This window comes from Hippocampus bargibanti, linkage group LG12, assembly GCF_051943395.1.
Source record: "Hippocampus bargibanti isolate YZ-2025 linkage group LG12, ASM5194339v1, whole genome shotgun sequence".
Taxonomy (NCBI): domain Eukaryota; kingdom Metazoa; phylum Chordata; class Actinopteri; order Syngnathiformes; family Syngnathidae; genus Hippocampus; species Hippocampus bargibanti.
The window spans coordinates 7601218-7622977 of record NC_142745.1 but is presented as its reverse complement, the minus strand read 5'-3'; the positions used below and the strand labels follow the sequence as shown (position 1 = coordinate 7622977).

General features: G+C 38.8%; 1 protein-coding gene across 2 annotated transcripts in view; it reads left to right on the top strand.

The window, feature by feature from the left end:
- Window positions 1-1499: 1499 nt before the first annotated feature.
- LOC148890265 (low-density lipoprotein receptor-related protein 1-like) overlaps window positions 1500-21760 on the top strand; it is a 112073-nt gene continuing 91812 nt past the window's right edge. Inside the window, exons 1-2 of one of the 2 annotated variants that reach the window (XM_089009518.1) lie at window positions 1500-2151; window positions 18908-19030. In XM_089009518.1, the coding sequence (XP_088865644.1) occupies window positions 2055-2151; window positions 18908-19030 (220 nt within the window). In that variant the 5' untranslated portion in view covers window positions 1500-2054. The remainder of the gene's footprint in view (window positions 2152-18907; window positions 19031-21760) is intronic. The other variant, XM_089009519.1, reaches the window with a different exon arrangement.

Sequence of the window (21760 nt, the reverse complement as noted above, 5' to 3'; positions counted from 1 at the left end):
GCAAGAATGTGACGAGAAAGTGAAAATGTTCGCAGGCAGGAGGTAGTCATTTCTCTTTGTGTTATAGAACAACTGCCCACGGTAAAGTGGTGGGCTGGAGACCATACACCCACGGTCATTTTGGTGGTGAATTACAGTATTAACCATTCCTCTCCACCGCGCTCTCACAAAGAATGAACCCTTTGTTCCTCTCAACATTTACGTTATATAACCTGTAGGTGTCACTGTTGGGCAACTTTTCTCCTTGTTCTAAAATTAAATAGCCATTCATAAGCCATTTTCTCAACACTCTTGAAGTTATGCGTTTTTTAGATTCATAGCTAAATGGATAAAAACAAGTATTGTTTGTGGAATTAATACTCTTCTCTCTCCCAGTTTTACGTGAATTTTCGTTCGTACGTTGATATGCCTGCCCTGTATATGGCACTCATTTAATGTTGAATAATCATTCATACAATCATAATACGGCTTAATTGTGTTAATTTTTGCAATGTTATTATCATTACCTGCCTTAATTTTGTTTTTAGGAGCATCTGTTTTCAGCCAAGAGACTCCTAAATCATCATCATCATGACCACCACCATTATCATCATCATCATCATCATCATCATCATCATCATCATCATCATCATCATCATCATCATCATCATCATCATCAAAATAAAATTTAAAGTCAATATTGTACATAACTACACTTTCTGTAACAGCTGATGCTCAACTCAGCTGATGGATAAGTCCTTGAAAATGTGGATGTTCTCGGTGGTTAGCTTGTTTATTGAACAACAAAAACAGGTTATGGAAAGGTTGGCAGGAGGTAATTGTAAATCAAAACACAAACAAAACAAATAGTCATAATTCAGCACAATTTACATGTCCGAAGGAAGTAAGAAGAAGCAAAAACTCCTTATCATTTGGATAAACCCAGAAATCTGACCATTCTGGACATTGGTAGAAATTAATTGAAAAAAGAGAAGATGATGATAATGCCAGGTTGGATAATGCAGGTTGGAAAATTCTGAGAGTTTTTAAAGTTGGACAGTTAAGAGGAATTTATGGACATTAAATAATGGAAACCACTTATAAAATTCAATATTTTGTAAGTGATTTCGGGGAAATTGGGGGAATAAATTTGTATTTGATTAATCTAGTTAATCAAAGATTTTTCCGATTATGTAGATGACATAATTTAGTAATTTTCTAGATGAGGAACTCTGGTGAGTAATATGATCTCACATTCATGTTTTTGTTATTCAATGAATAATTGCTCAACATCTGTCGAGAAAACTTTGTCTACAAGTAAATATGTTGACATTTTAATTGTGTTGCTTAACACACGTGGTCGTTTATATTAATTTATTCACATGTACATTTGAATATGATAGCATTCCAAAATTGACGAGTTTAACTCCCAGTGGAAATTTACCGGGAACTCGGCCACGATAACAGTAAGCAATATCCAATTTGAACAAAGCATGGAGAAGAGATTTACTGGTTAGGAGAGAGAAAGAGGGGGAGGAAAGAGGTGGAGGTGGAAGAGGAGAAGGAGGAGGAAGAGAAGGAGAACGAGAAGGAGGGCTAGCCGACGTCACTCATCAGACCGTTTGGTTGACGGCGCTTGGAACCTCCAGCTCGTCAATCTGTGGCCAGAGGCGACCGGGTAAGTGAGCTCTACCTTCTCATCTTGACTCACTCCACTCGCGACCTCCGCCGGAACGAGGAGGACAACCGTCACCACCACTCACTCACTACCTGGAGGAGTTGCACCACCAGCAGCTCCATTTCGAGCTAAAAAAAAAAGCCAGGCTAGCTGCGCCCGCTAGCCTTCTAAAGGGGGGCCAGGCAGTCCATGCATCCGGGGAGCCCCGAGGCAGCCCGGGTTGGCTGGGAGAAGACTGAGCCGGAAGCCTTCAGCCTTGACACTCAGCGCGCCGTTTCGCTCGCAGCGGCGGTGGATGCCCGGCGAGGAGCATCTTCTCGCTTGCCTGCAACCAAGCAGCGTGACAGCTCCAAAGGGGCGATTGATGACTAATATTCTCTTTGGATAGACCACAACAATGTTGCGCACAGCGGCCAACGTGCTGGCAGCAGGATTGCTCGTCTTGGGAATGTTGCACAGCTCCGAAGTCGTCTCACCATCCAGAGCTGTAGATGGTAAGCGGTCTCGAAATACATTGCATTTCACCTGCTGCTTTGTTTTTGTTTTTTTTACTCTTCGTGCTCGACTGCTACCTCTGGGTCCATGCAACAATTAATATGGGTCTTTTGTTTGACTCACATGTGAATATTGCAGTGTCACAGTCATCCTTCTTCTGTGAGGAGGCACTGTCACACTAACATTCATTGAGAAAATGATGGCACAGGCCCCAGGAGTTCTTTGCTTTTAGGTAGCACTTAACGCTCCGCATGTGTACATTTTTAATGCCAGTGACTGATGTTATGTCTTGAAAGCTCAGGTCTCAATAGGGGAGCAAACATAGTTTGCAATATAGTATTTTTCCTCAAAGTTTTGAGTAATCTTAGGTACCTTTTTTGGATGAACCTCCCTGAAACGTTGCTGCCAAATGTATTTCTTTCAATGACTCCTTTCTACCTCATTTTTTATCCAGAATGCTTTGCCTAGTAGTCCATATAGTTAAGGGTTTTTATGGACCAGTGGTTCTCAAACCACAGTCCTCGGACCCTTGCAAGTCCACAAACTAATTTGCGATACATTGTCAGCCCGTTTAAAATCAAGTGCTCACTTATGAGCATTGATTTACTGATAAAATAAACATTTCAAATGAATTACTTCGTCTAGCCTTAGTTTTAGCCCAATGTTCATACTATTGGCCTGATTAAAATCTTTTCAGACTACCAAGAACACTTTTTAGATCTTGGCTGGTCCTTTGATTTATACTCAAGCATGCCATGTATTATTAAAGTCAGTTCCTTAATTTTGTTCATGGCACTGAATGAGTCATGCGTTTAAAATTTCTGCTTTTAACGTTGGAAGACATTTTTCTTGTAATCCACACAAGTGAATGATCATAAGGTGAAGGAAATGTAGTTGTAGTTTTGTTTTGATTGGTTGAGTTGGGGGTGTCCTTGGAGACATTTCCATCCTGGCCTCTACCCAAAGAAATTTACAAACCCCGATGTCAACCAGATTTAGCTTTCTGGATTAACCTTTTCGCATGGTACACTTATGATATGCCATCATTTTTCCACACCAGTTACATATGCAGGTTTTGAAATAGTTTGAGGAATGTCTTATCCACTGACATTTTTCGTAGATCAAGTAATAGACTTTACATTGGAACCAGTATGACTTTAGTGTTGTCATCTTCAGGATAAAACACAACCCTCCCTTCCTCCCACAACTGACCTTGCACACCTTCACAGTCTGGAAGAACTTCTGGAAACCATTAAAGGCACCCAATCTAACTCACGTACACCTCAGTGTGGTAGCGCAGGAAAAAGTCGATTTGTTTGATTCTGGTTAGTTGGAAAGGGAAGTTTCTTTTTTTTAACACACAGTTACCTCTTCGTTCAAGCTTTTAGTAAATACAAAGCTCTTCAAAAACAAGTTTGCATTTGCGTGCGATATATAATAAAATTCTTGAGTTCTTTGAAGTCATGCCTGTTTTAAATGAGAAACTGGAGTTTATGGGATTCATCGTCCAGTCGAAAACCTTTGAAGTCATGTTGCATTTGACAAAATCGAGCTCGATTACCATCTTGTGCAAAGTCTGCAACCACCAACAAGTCTGCGACAAGCTGAACAATCCCACTTTTTATATTGGCAACACTGATTTGACTCTATAAGAAATGATTTGGTCCTCTGTTTTTTTAAAGCAGTTGTACAGGCTCATTTCAAAATGCGTTGAAGAGAACAGAAATAAAAATGTAAACAAAGTTGGCAAAGTTGCACTGATACTGAAGTGCTAACTTTCCCTACAATAATGGCAAATTTCCTCTACTACACATCTTCAGCACTCTTTTTCTGAACTCACTTATCTTGTTTATTTATTGAATAACACTTGTTATACCGTATGGTGAGTTATGCACGATTGGACTATTATCAAAACTGACAAGAAATTGTTTTTTCCCCTCTCATCCAGCTAAGATAGCAAACTAAATTTGTGATGGATTGAAGAATCTAAATAGTCTTTCGGGTTCTTTAGCAGTCACCAATCATTCTGCACAGCAATTTGAATTCTTAATGATGAGTTCACAAAGTTATGATTACACGGCTATGTGCAATCGATTCACATTGAGTGTTCATGTCATCCCTCTTATTTGATGAGTCATCCTCGTGTGGTTAGTTTTCAACTTGAATAATCATTGCGGTTTGTTTAAGGTCACTGTGACTAAAATGCTGAGAGTTATTATTATTTTTTTGGAAACACATTGTGAAATGTTCCATTATGTCACTTCATTATTTCACATTAACTTAATACTAGCCGCTTTAAAGCATTGTCACTTTAACTTTTTCTCAAATGTGACAAACATGAGTCAAAGAATTAAGGTGTTGAAATGAATGAATGAATGAATGAATGCAATTTCTGACTTGCAACATGTTGTTTTGCTATGTGCCGGACCGCCAAAGACTCTTAGTACGCTAGCCAGGCCCCAGGTCACCAGCAAGCCTTTGGTTTAATTGGGTCTAAACTTCTCTTTGTTTCGCCGAGGTAACCTCGGCGAACAGTCTCAGATTGTTCCAAAAACTCTGTTAATTGGGGGCTTAGTAAAAAAGGCCCTAATGGAGGAATTCACATTGCATCAATGTACAAAACAATGCCATTGCCAGAACACCATCTTCTTGCTTACGTTATTTTACACAGCAAAAACGTATTATTTATTCACATTTTCTGTTTCTTTACACAGCAAAAAAATTACATTTGCTGTTTATTTTTCGCTGTCCGTGTTCCTTGCTAAGGAACCTAATACAGACGCTCCCCAACATACGGATGAGATACGTTCCGAACGGTCGTTCGGAAAGTGAATTTCGTTTGTAAGTTGATTCAGTGCTATATTTTATATCGAATGTATGTTTAAGGCTTATATAAGTATGTTTAAGGTTTAGATAAGTATGATTAACGCTTGTATAAGTAACCTGTATTGGTTTGTACTGAAAAATAAACATTTAATATAATAAAATATATGCTCTATAAAGATATGTACATGTACAACTGGAGAGAATATTACATGTTACTACAATGTTACTTTATGTTATGTTACTTTGCTGCTGTGAAATGTAAATTTCTCCACTGCGAGACTAATAAAGGCAAATCTAATCCAATCCAAAAATGTTTGCATGTACCGTTGTTCGTAACTCGAATGTTCATAAGTAGGGGAGTGTCTGTATTCATCTCCACCACGTGGCTTTAGTTGGAATATTTTGTTAACCCTTTCAATGCCATAATCCACAAATTATATTTTTGGAAGACATTTTTATTCTGAGTCACTTCTTTGGCTTCTATGGAATGGATATTTAATGCAGAAATTATATATTTTACAATATTTGTCATATTGATCATAAATAAAATCTCATCCCGCATTTCTAATAGTTTTATAGATAAAACAATAGCTGAAGAGTTAATACAAATACAAACATAGGAAACCATTTTTATGAATATTTAGTAACAAAAAAATATATAAAACCGAGCAAAGTAATTTGCACCCACTTGGACAAATAATTCTGATGCAGTCTCGTGTTGACACCCGGAAACTGCCTATATATCGGAAGAATGGGGTGCTAACAGCAAATGCCGACAGCAAATTTGGAAAGAAACGTATTCTCCTTTATTTTCTACAAGTAAAACTTTATGGCGGTACTCATTTGTACCGCCAGGCCAAGATCGTGATGCTACCACGTGGCAAACAGGTTCACATTTGTTCATTTCCTGACAAATCAAAGCAATGCAACAAACAAAGTGCATTTGGCAGCTTAGTCACGCTCATTCAAATTGAAAATACATGCGGAAAAAACATTATGAGCTGTGCATATTTCTGCTTGTTCTGTGGTTAGATAGCTCATGCAAGCAGTACTGTCAAATAGCTGCTTTGCATTGCCTGGCGGTATATAATCCGGTACTTTGGTCAGTGGTTTTTCTGAAGAAAAATAACACGTAAAGCTCATTGAAATCCAGCCACATTATTACACTGATACTTTCAGGCTGAGATGTATCATCAAATTCTTTTACAGTTTAAGCTTAATAATAAAGCCGTCCCCAGTGTTGCTTCATGTTTCTTGTAAGCCACAGATGCCACAGATTTCTATCACTTTAAAATGCTACATTACACAATCATTCATCGAACCTCCATACATACATATTTTATACATACACTATTAAAGCGTTTTAGCGTCGTTGTATTTAATGGAAAATGTTGTAAATCGATTTCTTAACAAGAGTGTGTTACTGCTACAAGCCATGTGTTTGCTTAACTGACTTGTTTCAAGTGAGGAAAATATGCTCCAAGTTTAAAGGCTAACGGATTTTGGATAGCAATTGTGTTCAATAATATTAGTTACATTTTTAACTCATTAACTCCCAGACGATGTGTCCATTGCAGTGCCAGGGTTTTTGTCAATGCCACTCAAATTGCAGGACCCACAGAATATTGTGTTTTAGGACTATATAAATTTTCAATAAAAAAAAGCATTAGAAACCTTAGACCTTCTTCTTTCATCAGAAAATAAGAGTTATTTCCTAAATTATATGGGTCTGGAGTTAACTGAGCTTGAATTGAGGGTGGCTGTACAAAATACAATACAATACAATACAATACAATACAATACAATACAATACAATACAATACAATACAATACAATACAATACAATACAATAGCGCATTAACAACAGCTGAAGCTGTAACAATGCGCGAACATGGACAAAAGGCAAATGCTGCCCCTTCGTGGAACGGAAAAACATTACCAGAGGTCTGACCAGCACTTTATCGGCACCCCAGCAGGAAAGACCAAAACCCGAACAAATTCGGGATTTGCGCTCCACGTCATATTTTCAATTCACAAATACATTTGTGAATGGCAGTGAATGATTTAAGACAATAATGGGAATGCTTAATGGCTTAATAACACCTGGCCTTTCCTAAACTGAACTTTGGTATCTTTAAAAAAAAGAAAAGACCACAGTTAAGTTATTATGATCCCAAAGAACTAGCTCAGTCTTGCCCTTTTATTCGCTGTGAGAAGTATTGATTGACGCATACAAACTGGATGAAGCTCTTCATGATCGTCGGAATGGAAAGAAATAACAATTGAAATGTCTTTTGAGGTCTAATCCAGTTCGCCTGCAACCCTAATGAGGATATGTGGTTCACAAAATAGCTGAATGGATGAATATATAACATAACACAAATGAGCTCATTAGATATCAGTAAAATCCAATATCGGAGGGGAATATTCTGCTTTCACATTCATAAAAAGGCTCGCTTTGGATTGACATCATCATACAAGTGTTCATTCAACATTATATAATTGATGCAGAATTGAGCTGCGTCACATTGAGTAGTGTTTAGGATTTTTTTTCACATATCTCTTATATTTGAATCAGGAAAAATATCAGAAACTCCACTTGAGTGCTGCATAATATATTTCGGCTTCATTTTCTTTTGATGCAGCTCTTGAATTGGAGCACAGAAGCTGCGTAATGTCTTGCCTTCTTCTTGGTGGCAGCTTTCCAAGACGAATGGCCTCTTTGTCGTTGTCAGGCTCTGTTTTATCTTCTGGACCCAAATACGCCCAAATGGCGGCAGCGGCATTTTTCTTCTTTATGGGTCTTGTAGCATACCCACCTCCCGTTGTCGTCATTTTTCACTGCCAAGATGTCTGCTGCACTTGGAGCGCCAGACAGAATGCCAACATCGTGCCATGTACAGCCTGAATTGAAGACATTTTGACTGATTTGTGATCGTTTTAATATTCATTGTCCAAAGCTAGTTTGGGAAACGCTCTCAAACGCTATACCAGGTTTGTCCAAAGTCGGGCCCGGGGGCCAAATGCGGCCCGTGGTCAACTTTCATCCGGCCCGCAAGCTCTGTCATAAAATCAATAATGTCTGGTCCACATTTACAAAGAATACATTGGGAAGTATCGCTGTTACCTGCGTGTGATAAGTGCTGTCATCGATAGGCATGATCAGGACCAGCAAATTAGTAGAGAAGTCACTGACTGAATGAGTGCCCCAATTTTCCAAAATGGCGATTTTCTAAATGTTTAACATTTTTCTAAAATGGCGACAATCAACAAAAGAACACCCGCTATATTTTTAGCACATCAAATCTGGCCCCCTTTGCAAAAAAAGTTTGGACATCCCTGCGGTATAATAATGATACCAAGTAGGCTTTGTTGAATCTTCCATGCAACCATTTTCATTCACATTTTCAAAATGCTGTGCAAATGAATGACCAATTCTTGTCAAACATTTAACGTTCATCATTTTCACAAATCATTTTATTCTGAGTGCGGGTTTTGTGATATTTTTGGGAGATGCCGTCGGCTAGAGCCATGCTCGTGCGAGGAGAGACAAAAAGGCAATTAAGAACAGACATACAACAGTAGATGTACGGCATCTGCCATGTGCCTCCTTAATCCTCCTCGGTTACTAATAGCATTCATTTACTCTGACCATTAATGTATGAAACGATCTCCAGGCAGCGCTCTCGCCTGTTACCTCATTGTTAGGAGGTGATTCCTTTCCCCTAAAGACAATTCATATGGATCCACCAGTAGATAAGAAAAGTTTTCTATTTTAAGCTCCAGCCCACACATCTCATTCATTCATAGTCATCCTTTTTATGTTTTGCTGCGATTTTCTCTCGCCATATTTTCAGTGGCAATTGTGTGTGTATATGTGAGCAGAGTATTGCCATTTGGAGTTGGACATTCAGTCCTTGGAAGGCAAATTTAAGGAGACACATATGACAGGATGAAACAATTCAAGACCCTGATAAAAGTTGTTTTTGTCGATTTTCTTCTTTGACGTATGACATATCGGAATGGAACATTGAAAATGGGGATCATTTTCACATAGTTTGCGGCGGTGTCATGCAAGTATCGCAGTGTGATGTGTTTGTGTTACTTTACCTGTGCAATTAAGTCAAGCCATTTAAATGTCATGACTGAGTTTCAGTGTGAGACAATGCAGTTCTACAACAACTACATAATCAGGCATAGTTTGAATAATTGCTTGTTAATTGGTAGGAACTGATTTTTAACCAGTTGTGTCTTTAGACAAATGAAGTCCATTATTTGGCTCCATCCAACAATCAGAGATTCTCTTGGTTCTCAACTGGTTTGTGTGACGATGGGAAACTGTTCATTGGATAAATGAAAGAAATCCTGCTGTGAAGGAAGTATCAGTCATCAGAGGTTTCTAATGACATTAAAAATGGCTGGATATGTTTTATTTATTTATTCTTTTTTTCTTTTATTATTTTATTTTTTCTTTTATTTCTTTATTTGTTTATTATTTTATTTATTTATTCATTCATTTATTTAATTAGTTGTATTGAATGTATTTATTTGTTTCTTTATTTTAAAAAAGGACTTTCTTTTAATTTACTTTGACAAGACGCAGCATGATTTTTTGTGAAATGTGTCCTTTTTGGGCAAGAATATGAGAATATGTACCTATGATGTACACCAAGAATATTTTTGGGGGCATTAAAACATTTTGAAATGTGTTCAGGGTGAAATTAAAACAGGCTTTATTATGGCAAACGTTTCACAACCACTACATTATACTTGGCTCAACACATTGTACTTGGTGTGAGTGAAAATCACATTCTCAAAATGAACACATTCTTCGGTTTCTGTCCTTGTCTAGTGACGTTCGTGCAGAAACAGCAATGAGTGAAAGAACATTTTGGAAAATCTCGTCCTGTTCTGTGGCACCATGGCTTCACGTACATAGTTGAAACTTTGACTGTCATGAAAAGGCACAGAATAATTTTATATAATCTTCTTTAATTTTTCCTTCAGTGGCATACTAAGTAGCCTTGATTGTCATTCTTGTCCCTCGGCAGCCATGTACAGCGCGTGCTCTTGTGGCGGCAGCGTTGCGAGGGATTTGTCTAAACTGACTCTGTTGATAATTGAAGATCACACCTTGGGGTTGTCTTAAAGTGCTTTACTGTCTCCTACTCAATTTGATGTAATCCTCATGTGCAATTTAAAGACACCAACATCTTTTTCCTCAGAGTTCCAATGCTGAGTTTAACACAAATATCTGTCTCGGTTGATTTCAGCTTTGGGTTTCATATGCAATGAAATCACATCCAAGTTGTTCTTAATGAAGTTCACTTGTGATTACTGTGCTTGGTTAAGAGGTTGTGCCTTTCAGTGCCATTAAGGCTTATTTATAGCTACTATGTGCTCAGAGCTGACCTATTAAAAAAACAACACATAATTCCCTTGTCAACTAACGTTGCATACAAAGATATTGTTGACTTATCTGGAAACTTAAGAGATATGTGTTGCCACCGCTTCATTGCTTGTTGAATGTGTGGAGATTAATTGTGTCCTTGAGAGTTTGGAAAGGTTTTTTTTAAATTATTATGTATTATTATTATTATTATTATTATTATTATTATTATTATTATTATTATTATTATTATTATTATTATTATTATTATTATTATTAATTGTATTATTATTATTATTGTTGTTATTATTATTTCCTCTTATAAATGAAATGCATTATTATTATTACGTCATGAGGAATTGAGTGCACTACATGGTCACAGCCAGCGGAGGCGTTGTGGAGTCAGGTTTAACACTCAAAGAAGAAGAACATTGGGACAATTTAAGCCAATATCCACACTGGACTTTGACTTTCAACAGCATCATTCTGCTTTGTACAACTTCAACAAAAGCAATTTTGAACATTCAGTGAGAATAATCCATCCTATAAATAAAAAAAGAAATGTTGAATCACCATTTCATTAAGTACATTTGCACAATTTAATGGCATCCATGACATTAGATGTGTTAAAAATTCATCCTTTAATGATGTTCCATTTAAATTGGCACTGATAGATGTCAATAATGGAACAATTGGTTTAGGAATCAATCATCATAGTCTGCAGTGAGAATTACTGATTTATTCAGCAGACCAGTGCACATTTCAAAAACAGTTAAATGACTGCCTATTTGAGAGTATCAGTCAAACCAAAATATGTTCTTGTAGTGCAAATAGGGCTTCTGAGTATGTAAATGTCTTAAACCAGTTAACTTCTATCCATCGCAAGTTCCACATCAATCCTCATTTGCAATCCGTGAGCTCTTCAATCATTATAGCAGCCCACACAGTTCCTTCAAACTCCATTGAAATGGTTTATTTAACAGGCACAGCTGGGGCCCGTTCTTCTCTGTTTTGTAATACGGCAAATTGGAAAGGTTTTTCCCTCCCCCTTGCTCTTTTGCGCTCTCCCGTTACAGAACCTTCGATGTGTTTATGCCTTTGTTGTGGTGGAGGATGATGAGGTGGTTGACTGCAGTTAAACAGGCCAGTTTGCTTAATTTTGGCCCACAAAAAGAACCTTAAAGGTTACTATTTCTAGAACATTGTGTTTGCGGAAAAAAAGTACAAATAAAATGTGTGACATATTTTCCGGGGTCATATGACAGTCATTAGTTGCGTTCGATTCCTGACAATGTCTTTAAAGATATTTATGAGCAGCTGTGTCACTTGTGCCTTCCAGAAAGGACAAAGTCGGATCATGTTATTTATCTCCTTCCCCTCAAATACTTGTGAAATTGTAATGAACAGTAAATTTAAGATGACTGGATTATAGTCCCTCCTTGAGAAACTCAATGTTTTGGTTGTGAAAGTATGTCCTATCTTCGGTAGACTAAACTCAGTGACTTTTTAACCCCAGTAGACATTGCAAGAGTCTGTAAATGTTTTGAATAACCACACTGTGCAATTACCTCAGCCAACACACCCATCTGGTGTTTTTTTTTTTTTTAAACGTTCCTGACTTTAATTTTATTATTCTCAATTCACAAGGCGGAATAAATCCTGAGTCCAGAAAGGACAAAAACCGCAGTACAGTAAAGTCTCCTTATATCGATATTCAAGGGAGTCCGAAAAAATATCGATATAACCGGGACTATCGATATATCCGACCCTGTTTGCATGTAATTTTCTCCGTGCGTGCATAGAAATAGTATCGATATAACCGGGACTATCGATATATCCGATATTGATATAACGAGACTTTACTGTAGTTGTTTCCTTGGATTTGATGGTATCTCCCAAAACACTTTCAACGATCTTGAGACAAAAATGTAAATTTAGATAGACTATGTACAAGGCAGCCTGGTAGGCGAGTGGTTAGCATGCCAACTTTACAGTGCAGTGGTCGTGAGTTCAAGACCCGGTCGGGCCTGCCTGTGTGGAGTTTGTATTTTCTCCCCGGGCCCATGTGGGTTTCCTCCAGGTCCTCCGGTTTGCTCCCACGTTCCGAAAACATGAATGGCAGGCTTATTGAACACTCAAAATTGTCCCTGTGATTGTGAATGGATGTTTGTCTCTGTGTGCCCTGCGATTGACTGGCAACCAATTCAGGGTGTCCCCTGCCTAGTGCTGAAGACGGCTGGGATAGGCTCCAGCACCCCCCCACTACCCTGAGGATAAAACGGTCTGGAAAAAGGATTGATGACGATGTGCAAAATATGTCTGAGGGTGGATCACTTCATCCTGATTGTTGACGGTAAGATTGGTTGGAGAATAGATGTGACTGCTTCTTATTCAAAGTCAGACTCCCTCTCATTTGTGAGGACAGCAGTGTAGAAAATGGATTGTTGAGTGTATCATGGCAAGTTTAGCTTCATCCTAAACCATATTAATATGACACTGGTATGCAAACAGGGAGAGGGAGCTGCATAACATTCATATAGAAATGACCCCATCCCATTTAAATTATGTTTTAAAACAAGCAAATTCCCCTCCTAAGTGTGAATTCACAGCATACTAGAGATCATCCTCTATATGCTCAATAGGGAACTCCGTTCTCTTTCATATTCATATAATAGACTGACGGATCACAGCAAGTTTTTCCGCTACTTAACTAGTCCCTGTGGGGAAATTCTGCTTCCTTTCTGCTTTAATATGGAGGTCAAGGAAAAGGGTCAGGAACAAATCCGGCCCTCTGGTACTGGCGCACACTGTCCCTCTCAAATCCGAATGAATGAAGACCATCAAAGTGGAAGACAGGTTGCCTTATGTAATATGATGGTCGACTTTGAACAGTGGACGCGAAGCCCCGTCGACAGTGTGAAGTTTCAATGTCTGCTGGAACTTCGGAGTACCCCGGCTGATCTCCAAAGGCGGATGTCCAATTTATTAATAGCCGCGTTTTGGGTGAGGGGAAATGGGGCAGTGTTTGACTTTGGAGAAAATGTTTCCTCACAACCAGACTAAATTCATCTTTCAGGGCGCACTGGTGGGGGCAAGCGGGAGATGACCCAAAAGTAGCTTCGATTTGGGTAAACACACGGGCTGCTCATTGGTAGCATGTGTGACATTCCTCCATCTCATCGCGGTATCCTAATTAAGCTCTCTTATGTCCATACCCCTACCCCAGCCCAAAACGTGGACTTAAAGTTTATCCACTTCTCAGTTTGTTGTTTTGCCTATTCTACACTGACACGTCTCGCAAAGACACATTTGACACCTGAAGCAACCCTCAAAGAGATTAAGGGAAGAATAATGAACCAAAAGTTTTTCTTTGAAAAAAATCTGAAACAGATGTAACAGGAAATGCCCTTTCCAGTGTTAGATTAGGTTGTTGTGAAACTGCAGTGCTTTTGATTGAAACAATTCTCAGACGAAAACAGGAAGTCACTTATGTTGATTACTGTTTTTGCTGTAAATCGAAATTCACTGAGAAATTGCATGGGAAAGCTAATATAAATTCACATAGCTGAAATGCCCTAATAAGAAATGACGACAACAACAGGTTAATAATTTACAGCAAACATCCATCCATTATCTGAGCTGCATATTCTCTAGACCAGTAGTGCCCAACTCTTTAATGACCGAAGTTCTACTTTTCAAGCTAACCAACCTTTGCGATCGACCGTTACCCTCTAACATGAACGAAAAAATAAAAATAAAAAAATACAAGACTTTGTCAGTTTGTGAAAACGATATAACTGCCTACCTCTTAGAGATTTGATGCAAAGTTATTGCGCCACATTTTTTACAGGATGTTAAATGCATAAAAGTCACCATGAATTACCTTGGAACCAGTCGACTACCGGTCTGTCGTGATTGACTGATTGGGTACCCTTGCTCTGTGCCTTTCGTGAGCAAAAGTATTACTCGTTGAAGTACTGCTACCATTATGAAGTTTAAACAAACCCATTTTGTGCTCTGACGTTTTTGGGATATTTAGAGATTACTTGCAGTTGTGTCAGGAAGGGCATCCGACTAAAAGCTTGACCAAAACAAACATGCGAATCAAACGTCTCAAGATGGAGGACACTGATTCGCTGTGAGGACCCCTTGAAAGGAAAAGCCGAAAGGAAAAGAAGAAGAGATTACTTGTAGTCCACCAGACTTGAAAAAGTAGTGCTTTAGATATAAATGGCGGACAATGCATGTCACTCCTAAGCCTTCAGTGTTGCTATGTCTGAATCAATGCGCAGCTGCAACTGTAAAAAAGTTTGGTGTGATTTACTACACGTCCGATGCTGTACAAGAGGGTACAGTTAGCCAGGAAATAAATTGTGAAGAAAGAAATACTGTCATTCAACGTGTGGATACATGATATGGAGTCAGAAGTCGCTCTTTCACACCACAGCAAATAGGATTGGCAAAGGGTGGCGAAACAAGTGCAATATTATTTGCTATTTTAGCTAATCCAACCTTTCTTAATGATGTCCAACATTTCTTGAAAAGTCCGTCTTGAAAATGGCTTTAACAGTATATATGCAACCAAACCAATTTTTTCTCCTCCTTCAGCCATTGTGGGTTGACAAAGCCGTGATTAAATCGGCTAGTGATACAATGATTGGCTAGTGACTCGCCAATCATGTGACTACTCAATTATAGTTTGCAAAAACTCTGACATTGACCAGCGCCTTTTGGGTTGCAAACTCGAAATTTGATTGGTTTGAACAACAGTTTGATATTTTTAGGCCAGCAGAGAAGGCTTGGCAGGTCTTGACGGTCCACCACTGGTTAGATACGTCCTGATTGGAAGATGTGCACGTTTTATCACTCAAAATAATACCCCAAAACTCACCTTGTGAATGTTTGGCTAGATTCATTTAGCCTGACTTCTCCACTCTAATGATCTCTCATGGTACAGTAACCCGGGTACCCGTACCTCAACCTCCTGACCTACTTCCTAAGCTCTGTGATATATTTCTGTCACCAGCATCTAACGCTCCTCCCACAGCTTTTATTGGAAGCAGAGCATCTTGCCAGGCTCCAGCATGTCAGCATCTAAATAAACCGCGGACAGGAGACAGGCACAGCGGAAGTATCTGCCTGCTCCGCCTGTTGTTGATACCCCCTCAAACATGCAAACAAACAAAGACCTTTGAGAAAGAAAGATGAGGAAAAGAGTCAGTGTAATCCGGGATGCCGTTCATGAATAAATCAAAACCTTGTGACTCCGATAGAAATTACGCCACTCCACACACAGAACCCCCCTCCCTGTTAAGTGGAGTGCGGCAATATGTCAGGTTGCATTCCTAGAATTTAGGTTGAGCTCCGTGGAGGCTTGGTTTAAATGCAAAGGCTGTCTTGCTGCTTAGCTGCCTTCATCCCATCATCTGTGGTCGATGATAACACATTTTCCCCCATCATCAGCCTGCACAATCCTGAAGTTACAGCAATATTTCCCAATTTTTTTTCCCTGACCATGCTGTGTGAAATATATTGTGAAGCAAAGGCTCTTTTCAAGGGTTTGACATAGTCATTACCCACTTAGGTCGTCCAGTGTCACAGAATGATTACGGTCCACTTTCGGACCGCAGTCAGAAGTGACAGGAAAGACTTGGGCTTTTGGAATGGAATCTTTATTCAGCATTGTTTTTAATCCATCCATTTTCTATTCCACCTATCCTCACAAGGGTGGCGGAGGTGCTGGAGCCTACCACAGCTGTCTTCAGGCAGTTGTCGAGTACACCCTGAACTGGTTGCAAGCTAATCATAGGGCACACATTAACAAACAACTATTTGCATGCATATAAAATACATTTCTGCAGTACTGTTATACTGTATGCTCATTTTTTTTTGTCTTGCTGCTCTTACAGTTTAAAATGTCGCCAACATCTACATGTCAATATACATTAACTCTCTCACATTGTAGTTAGTGGACCCTCAACAGAAATGTTTTATTCTGTTTGGTTATTTTCAGACTAAAGTTTTAGAGTAAAATTTAACTGGGATCAACATATATACAGCTTGAAGCCAGCAGGCTTGGCTTTTTATTTGAAAACTACCCCAATGAGAGTGCTCTATTTCCTTAAAATGATGTTGTGTGATGAACATTTATTTCTTGACAGCATGGGTGTGAAGAGGAGCTAAGTATTTCCTTAAAACCATTGTTTTGTTATTAAGTTAAAAGTTTAAAGCGTGTCATAGAAAGGATAAAACTAAAAAAAAAAAAGATATTCCATCTATCACTGATAGGTCTTTAATGTATCCCCCAACGACAAATGCGATTTCACTGTACACAGCAGACAGTAAGATGAACTTCCCCTTTAGCGATTATAAGTACGAAAGAAAAACAGTTTTACTGAAATGGATGAGGTGATGAGGACAATGTGAAGCTTTCATAAGACTAGCTGTTTTTCACTGTCACAGGGACCTCCATTACTCACTGAAGTCTTCTTGAAGAAAACTCGCCAAAGCCAATATCCACTCTTTTTTTTGCCTATTGATTAATATATTATCGATCAATAAAGAGTTGGGCTGTGTATCGCTGTCTTGGCACAACAATTGGGAATCACTGTAGCGATGCAGTTTCAAATTAGGAAGTGATATCATATGTAAACTTAAAAACAAGAATGGCTATCCAGCAATCTGCTGTATGTGTGGGTTTACACATAATCGCATGAAAGCACATTTCCATGAAAATGGTGTCGTAAAACCAGCAGCGTTTATTTCTTTGTGTTTTTGAAAATCGTCTGCATACAGACGACGTTATTAAAACCATCCTTATCACGCAGCTGCATAAATGCCCGAAGACACTCATTTGCATACCACCCCCTTTTCGCATGCAGTTACGAATAGGTGCCATTTATGAATGGATATGGTGTTTCACGATTTAGCTGACATCAATAATACCTGCGTATTAATTGACCCGAAAGACCCCATCAGTGTCAATTTATATACCCATGAAAGATTGCAAAGCAATTCCCTTGAGGACAACATGCATTGCCAATCCTCTCACCGAAGAAATGACTTTGATTTTGGTCTACTTCAAAATTATTTGGAAGTGTTTGCAATTGGAAACATTTAACATTGCTAACATCAGATGTTTTATACTTTGCTGTATGGAGTTTGCATGCTCTCATCGGCTTCATCACATGCTCTAAAAAAATGCATATTTTGTTTATCATTTAAGACTCTGCAATGTAGAGTCTACATTCTCCATCAGTCTGAATGTGATTTGTCTCAATCTGCCCAGTGATTGACTTGCAACCAGTTTCCAGGCTTGTCCTGATTCTTCCTCTAGTTCAGCTGGGATACGTTCGAATTTACCTGCAACCCGAATGAGGGTTTGAGGCCATCAAAAGTTAATGTCATATTAACGCTGACTAGTACAGTAAAGTCTCGTTATATCGATATCGGATATATCGATAGTCCCGGTTATATCGATACTATTTCTATGCACGCACGGAGAAAATTACATGCAAACAGGGTCGGATATATCGATAGTCCCGGTTATATCGATATTTTTTCGGACTCCCTTGAATATCGATATAACGAGACTTTACTGTACATACTTCTTTTTCCAAAATGTACATTCTTTAACTCATTCACTGCCAGACATGTGCAAAAAAATGTGTCCACTCCAGTGCCAGGGTTTTTGTCATTGTCACTCAAATTCCAAGACCCACAGAATATTGATCCTTAGGACTACATAAACATTCAATGCAGCGTCAGAAACCTTAGACTCTCTTTTTTTCATCAGAAAAAAAGTTAATTCCCAAGTTATATGGGTCTGGAGTAATATGATATACAAGTTTGGGTGGCTGTACAAAAGGCAAATGCTGCCCCGTCGTGGAAGGGAAAAAACATTGCCAGATGTCTGACCAGCGCTTTAACGGCACGCCTTCCGCAAGAAAAAACAAATTAATGAATGTCGCTCCACTTATATTTTCAATTTCCGAATAAATTTGGGAATGGCAGTGAATGAGTGTATAATGGTTATGGGTAGTCATTCTTAATTGATACATTGCTGTTAAATTCAAATAGGCATTGAAATGTATCATCAACACATAAATAAAATCAAACAGAATCAGCAATTTGTTTCATAACATCTTATCTGTTGATTAAAATCACCAGTAGTTAAAATGTAATCTAAATTATATATTGCGGGTATTATAACAGAAATGATTGTTTAGGAGAGTGATGTCAGGTGACTATCTCTGCACATTACTCCTGTGTGACCTCTGATCTCATCTGTCTAATTGTGCACGAGAATTAGTAGGCATTATGTTTGCAGAATACGGGAGCGTCAAGTTGATACAAATCTTTTGCAAGTGCTTTTCTTTTCATTTATTTCAAAAGCGTGAGGAGTTCCATCACTCAGTAACTGTGTGGCAAAGAACATTACAGACGTCTTTGGAGAATGCGGCCTTAGGAATAAATATCATTGACAAACAATTATGATTGTTCTGTACTGTTTGAACATCTTCTGATTTGTCCCTTTTCAGCTCCAAAGACCTGCAGCCCGAAGCAGTTTGTGTGCAAAGATGGCGTCACATGTATCTCAAAGGGATGGCGCTGCGACCGCGAGAAAGATTGTCCAGACGGCTCAGACGAGGAGCCGGATGTTTGTAAGTGTTTAAAAAAAAAAAATGGACACGGAATGCATATTTTGTGTATGTGTGTTTCTGCTGATTGTGCTGCATTTACAGCAAAGTCAACCTTGGCTGATATTTAAGCATTCGGAGTACAGACAGTAATTGGAGCTTTAGTTTAATTGATTGTTTTTCCAGCTTTAAAAATACGCATCATGCAATTTAACTACATAAAGACGTCTCAGAATGCATTTTTTTTTTAAAATTCACACCACTCTGTTTGATATGCATGATTCATGCTACCTTTATTTTCATTTATTTGCAGCGTATTGTATCACAAATAACGGTAATGCATCTTTAAAAGGAGCTTTCAAGCTAAATTATGCTCTGCAAGATGTGGTTGTACAGTATTTGATCCTCTAAAAAGACTCTGACTGGCTTAAATCAATAGTGTATTCGATTTATCTGGTGTGACGGGTGAAAATAATGGGATGTTTTGTTTACTCCACAGAGGTCATTTTGCCTTCAAGCTCATGGTCATGGAGATTTGCAATGTTTGTTTTCTTATCTGAGATGTTGGGATGTCCATTTTTTTCTCCTAGCGCCACATTAGATGTGGTTAGGACAAATGCAAACAGCTTTCATGTGGTGCTAACCGGTATCAAATTGAGTTAGCCACAAAGCACACGCAAATGGTGAAATGCATCAACTGAGATACCGAGTAGAATGCATCTTGGTCCGCCCAGTATTTTTACGTTATTTCATTGACTCAATAGTCCTATATTGAAATTGAAAGAGAAATTGCCCTGTTCGGTACAAATGAGCCTCATTGGTTAACCTCAAAGTCACTCATGCTACCGCTAATAGACACTTTGAGTAATGCAAATAACACTGAGAAAAAGCAGTTGTACAATCAAGGAAATGTTCCATCATATACAAGAGATGTTGTCAAAAATGGTACCCACCAAGAAAAATAATAGTACTAATAATAATTTGTATTGTTATTATTATAGCACAATGCTTTTAATTTGAAGGCTTCTTTCTTGACACTCAAGGATTCTGTACAGTGTTACATTATGTTGAAAAAATATTTGCAATGAGAGAAATACATTTTAAAAAGGAAATAAAATAGATGGGACTTGATCCTGATCAAAATGACGGGTCGAGTCAGCCGTTTTAAACCGGTTCATTTTGAGTCGTGATATGAAGTGACACAGTCTGTTCCTAACTGTAATCGTTCAGCTACCGTGTTCTCGGTGCAAAGCCTTCATTTATACTTTTTCATGTGTACAATTAGAGGGGGGAAAGAGGTGCAAACTGCCCTCATCTGTTAAAATTTGTGGGTGTGTTTTCAGCGGTATGTCATTAGTGGAATATCCTTTGTGAACAGGACGTTACGCAAACTATTGGTACAAATAACGAGCAATACAAAGTGAAATCAGAGGCCCCAGGTTGTTCTTTGTGGATTCGGCCCTGGGTGTATGAAAAAAAGGCCATGATTTCAAAGTCTACATTAGAGATGAAATGCTCTCAGGCTGAGTCCCTGCTGAGGGAATGAGAGCTGCACTGTCTCCCTGGTCAGCTTTTCAGAGGTAGTTTTCCAAACGGAGAGAAGGTGAGGACATAGAGGAAAAAGTGTGTGTTTGTGTGTGCGTGTGTGTGTGTGTGCGTGTGCGTGTGTGTGTGTGTGTGTGTACGTTTGACATGTTTTTGGAGGTCTGGCGTAGTGTAAGGGACTGGGAGGCCAGGGCGAAGCCTCAAGTTAAAGTCTAGACGCAAAGGCTGTAAGCGGGTCGGTCTGGAAGTCATTAAAGACGCGCCCACAGCAATGGAGAAACCTGCTGTTTTGCACAACCTGCTCTTTCCTCCTTCTCTTAATCTGTGGGCGATCCTGCTTGCATGTCTCTATCTGGGACAGAGACAACAGTGACTGCATCCCTTGTCTCATTCGATGTCTCGCTTATGCCAGAACTTCTGCAAAACAACACTTACGGGAATAGCGCGCTGAAGGAACTTAACTTCACACTGTGGTAGTGGAAAAGGTTGTGAGTCGGAGACGGATGGACTCTGGCGATGTAGGCAAAAGTTATGAAAAAAAACCCTCTTAATCAATCAGAAGTTTCCTTTGGACCTCTGAATCGTACCGTGTGTTGAATTGACTCGATTTCATTCCAATTTTTCAAGTACATTCACCTCAAGTGACAAAATTGCAACATGCTAATTTTGTTGTGCGTATTTCTGTGGTAGCTCGATTTGTTATTTCACTTGTTGAATGTTATTTAACTTGACACTTTGTGCTGTTTCCCCTTCAATTCTTTCTACTGTAAGCTTGGCAGTTTTTTTATTTCTCTCATACTTGAAGTGTTTCGTTTGGCAGATCGCTAACAGTTGTCCGAATGAGAGACGGAGTGTTCTTGCCTCAAGCCGTTTGTCATAAATGTTCATTCAAAGTACTTTCAACACTGCATCACTGTATTATCATAAGCCTAACAAGTCTGCTGCCTTAACTCTTAACATACTGCCTAAGAGGAGGCCCATTATTAAGCAGACAAATGGGAATTAGCAATGCCGATGTGGTCATTTTAAGACACCAAACAACTGTTTGTTTAGCATAAAGATGGCAGTCCTGCATCCATATAGAACATCCGATAGTTGTTGCAAGCATATATTTTCTTTTCTTTGTGGAAGCTAGAAGAACTGCTGGAGTTTAGCTTTTGCTAAGGCGTACATACCAGTGGGGACTTGCGGTCATTGTAACATCAGAAT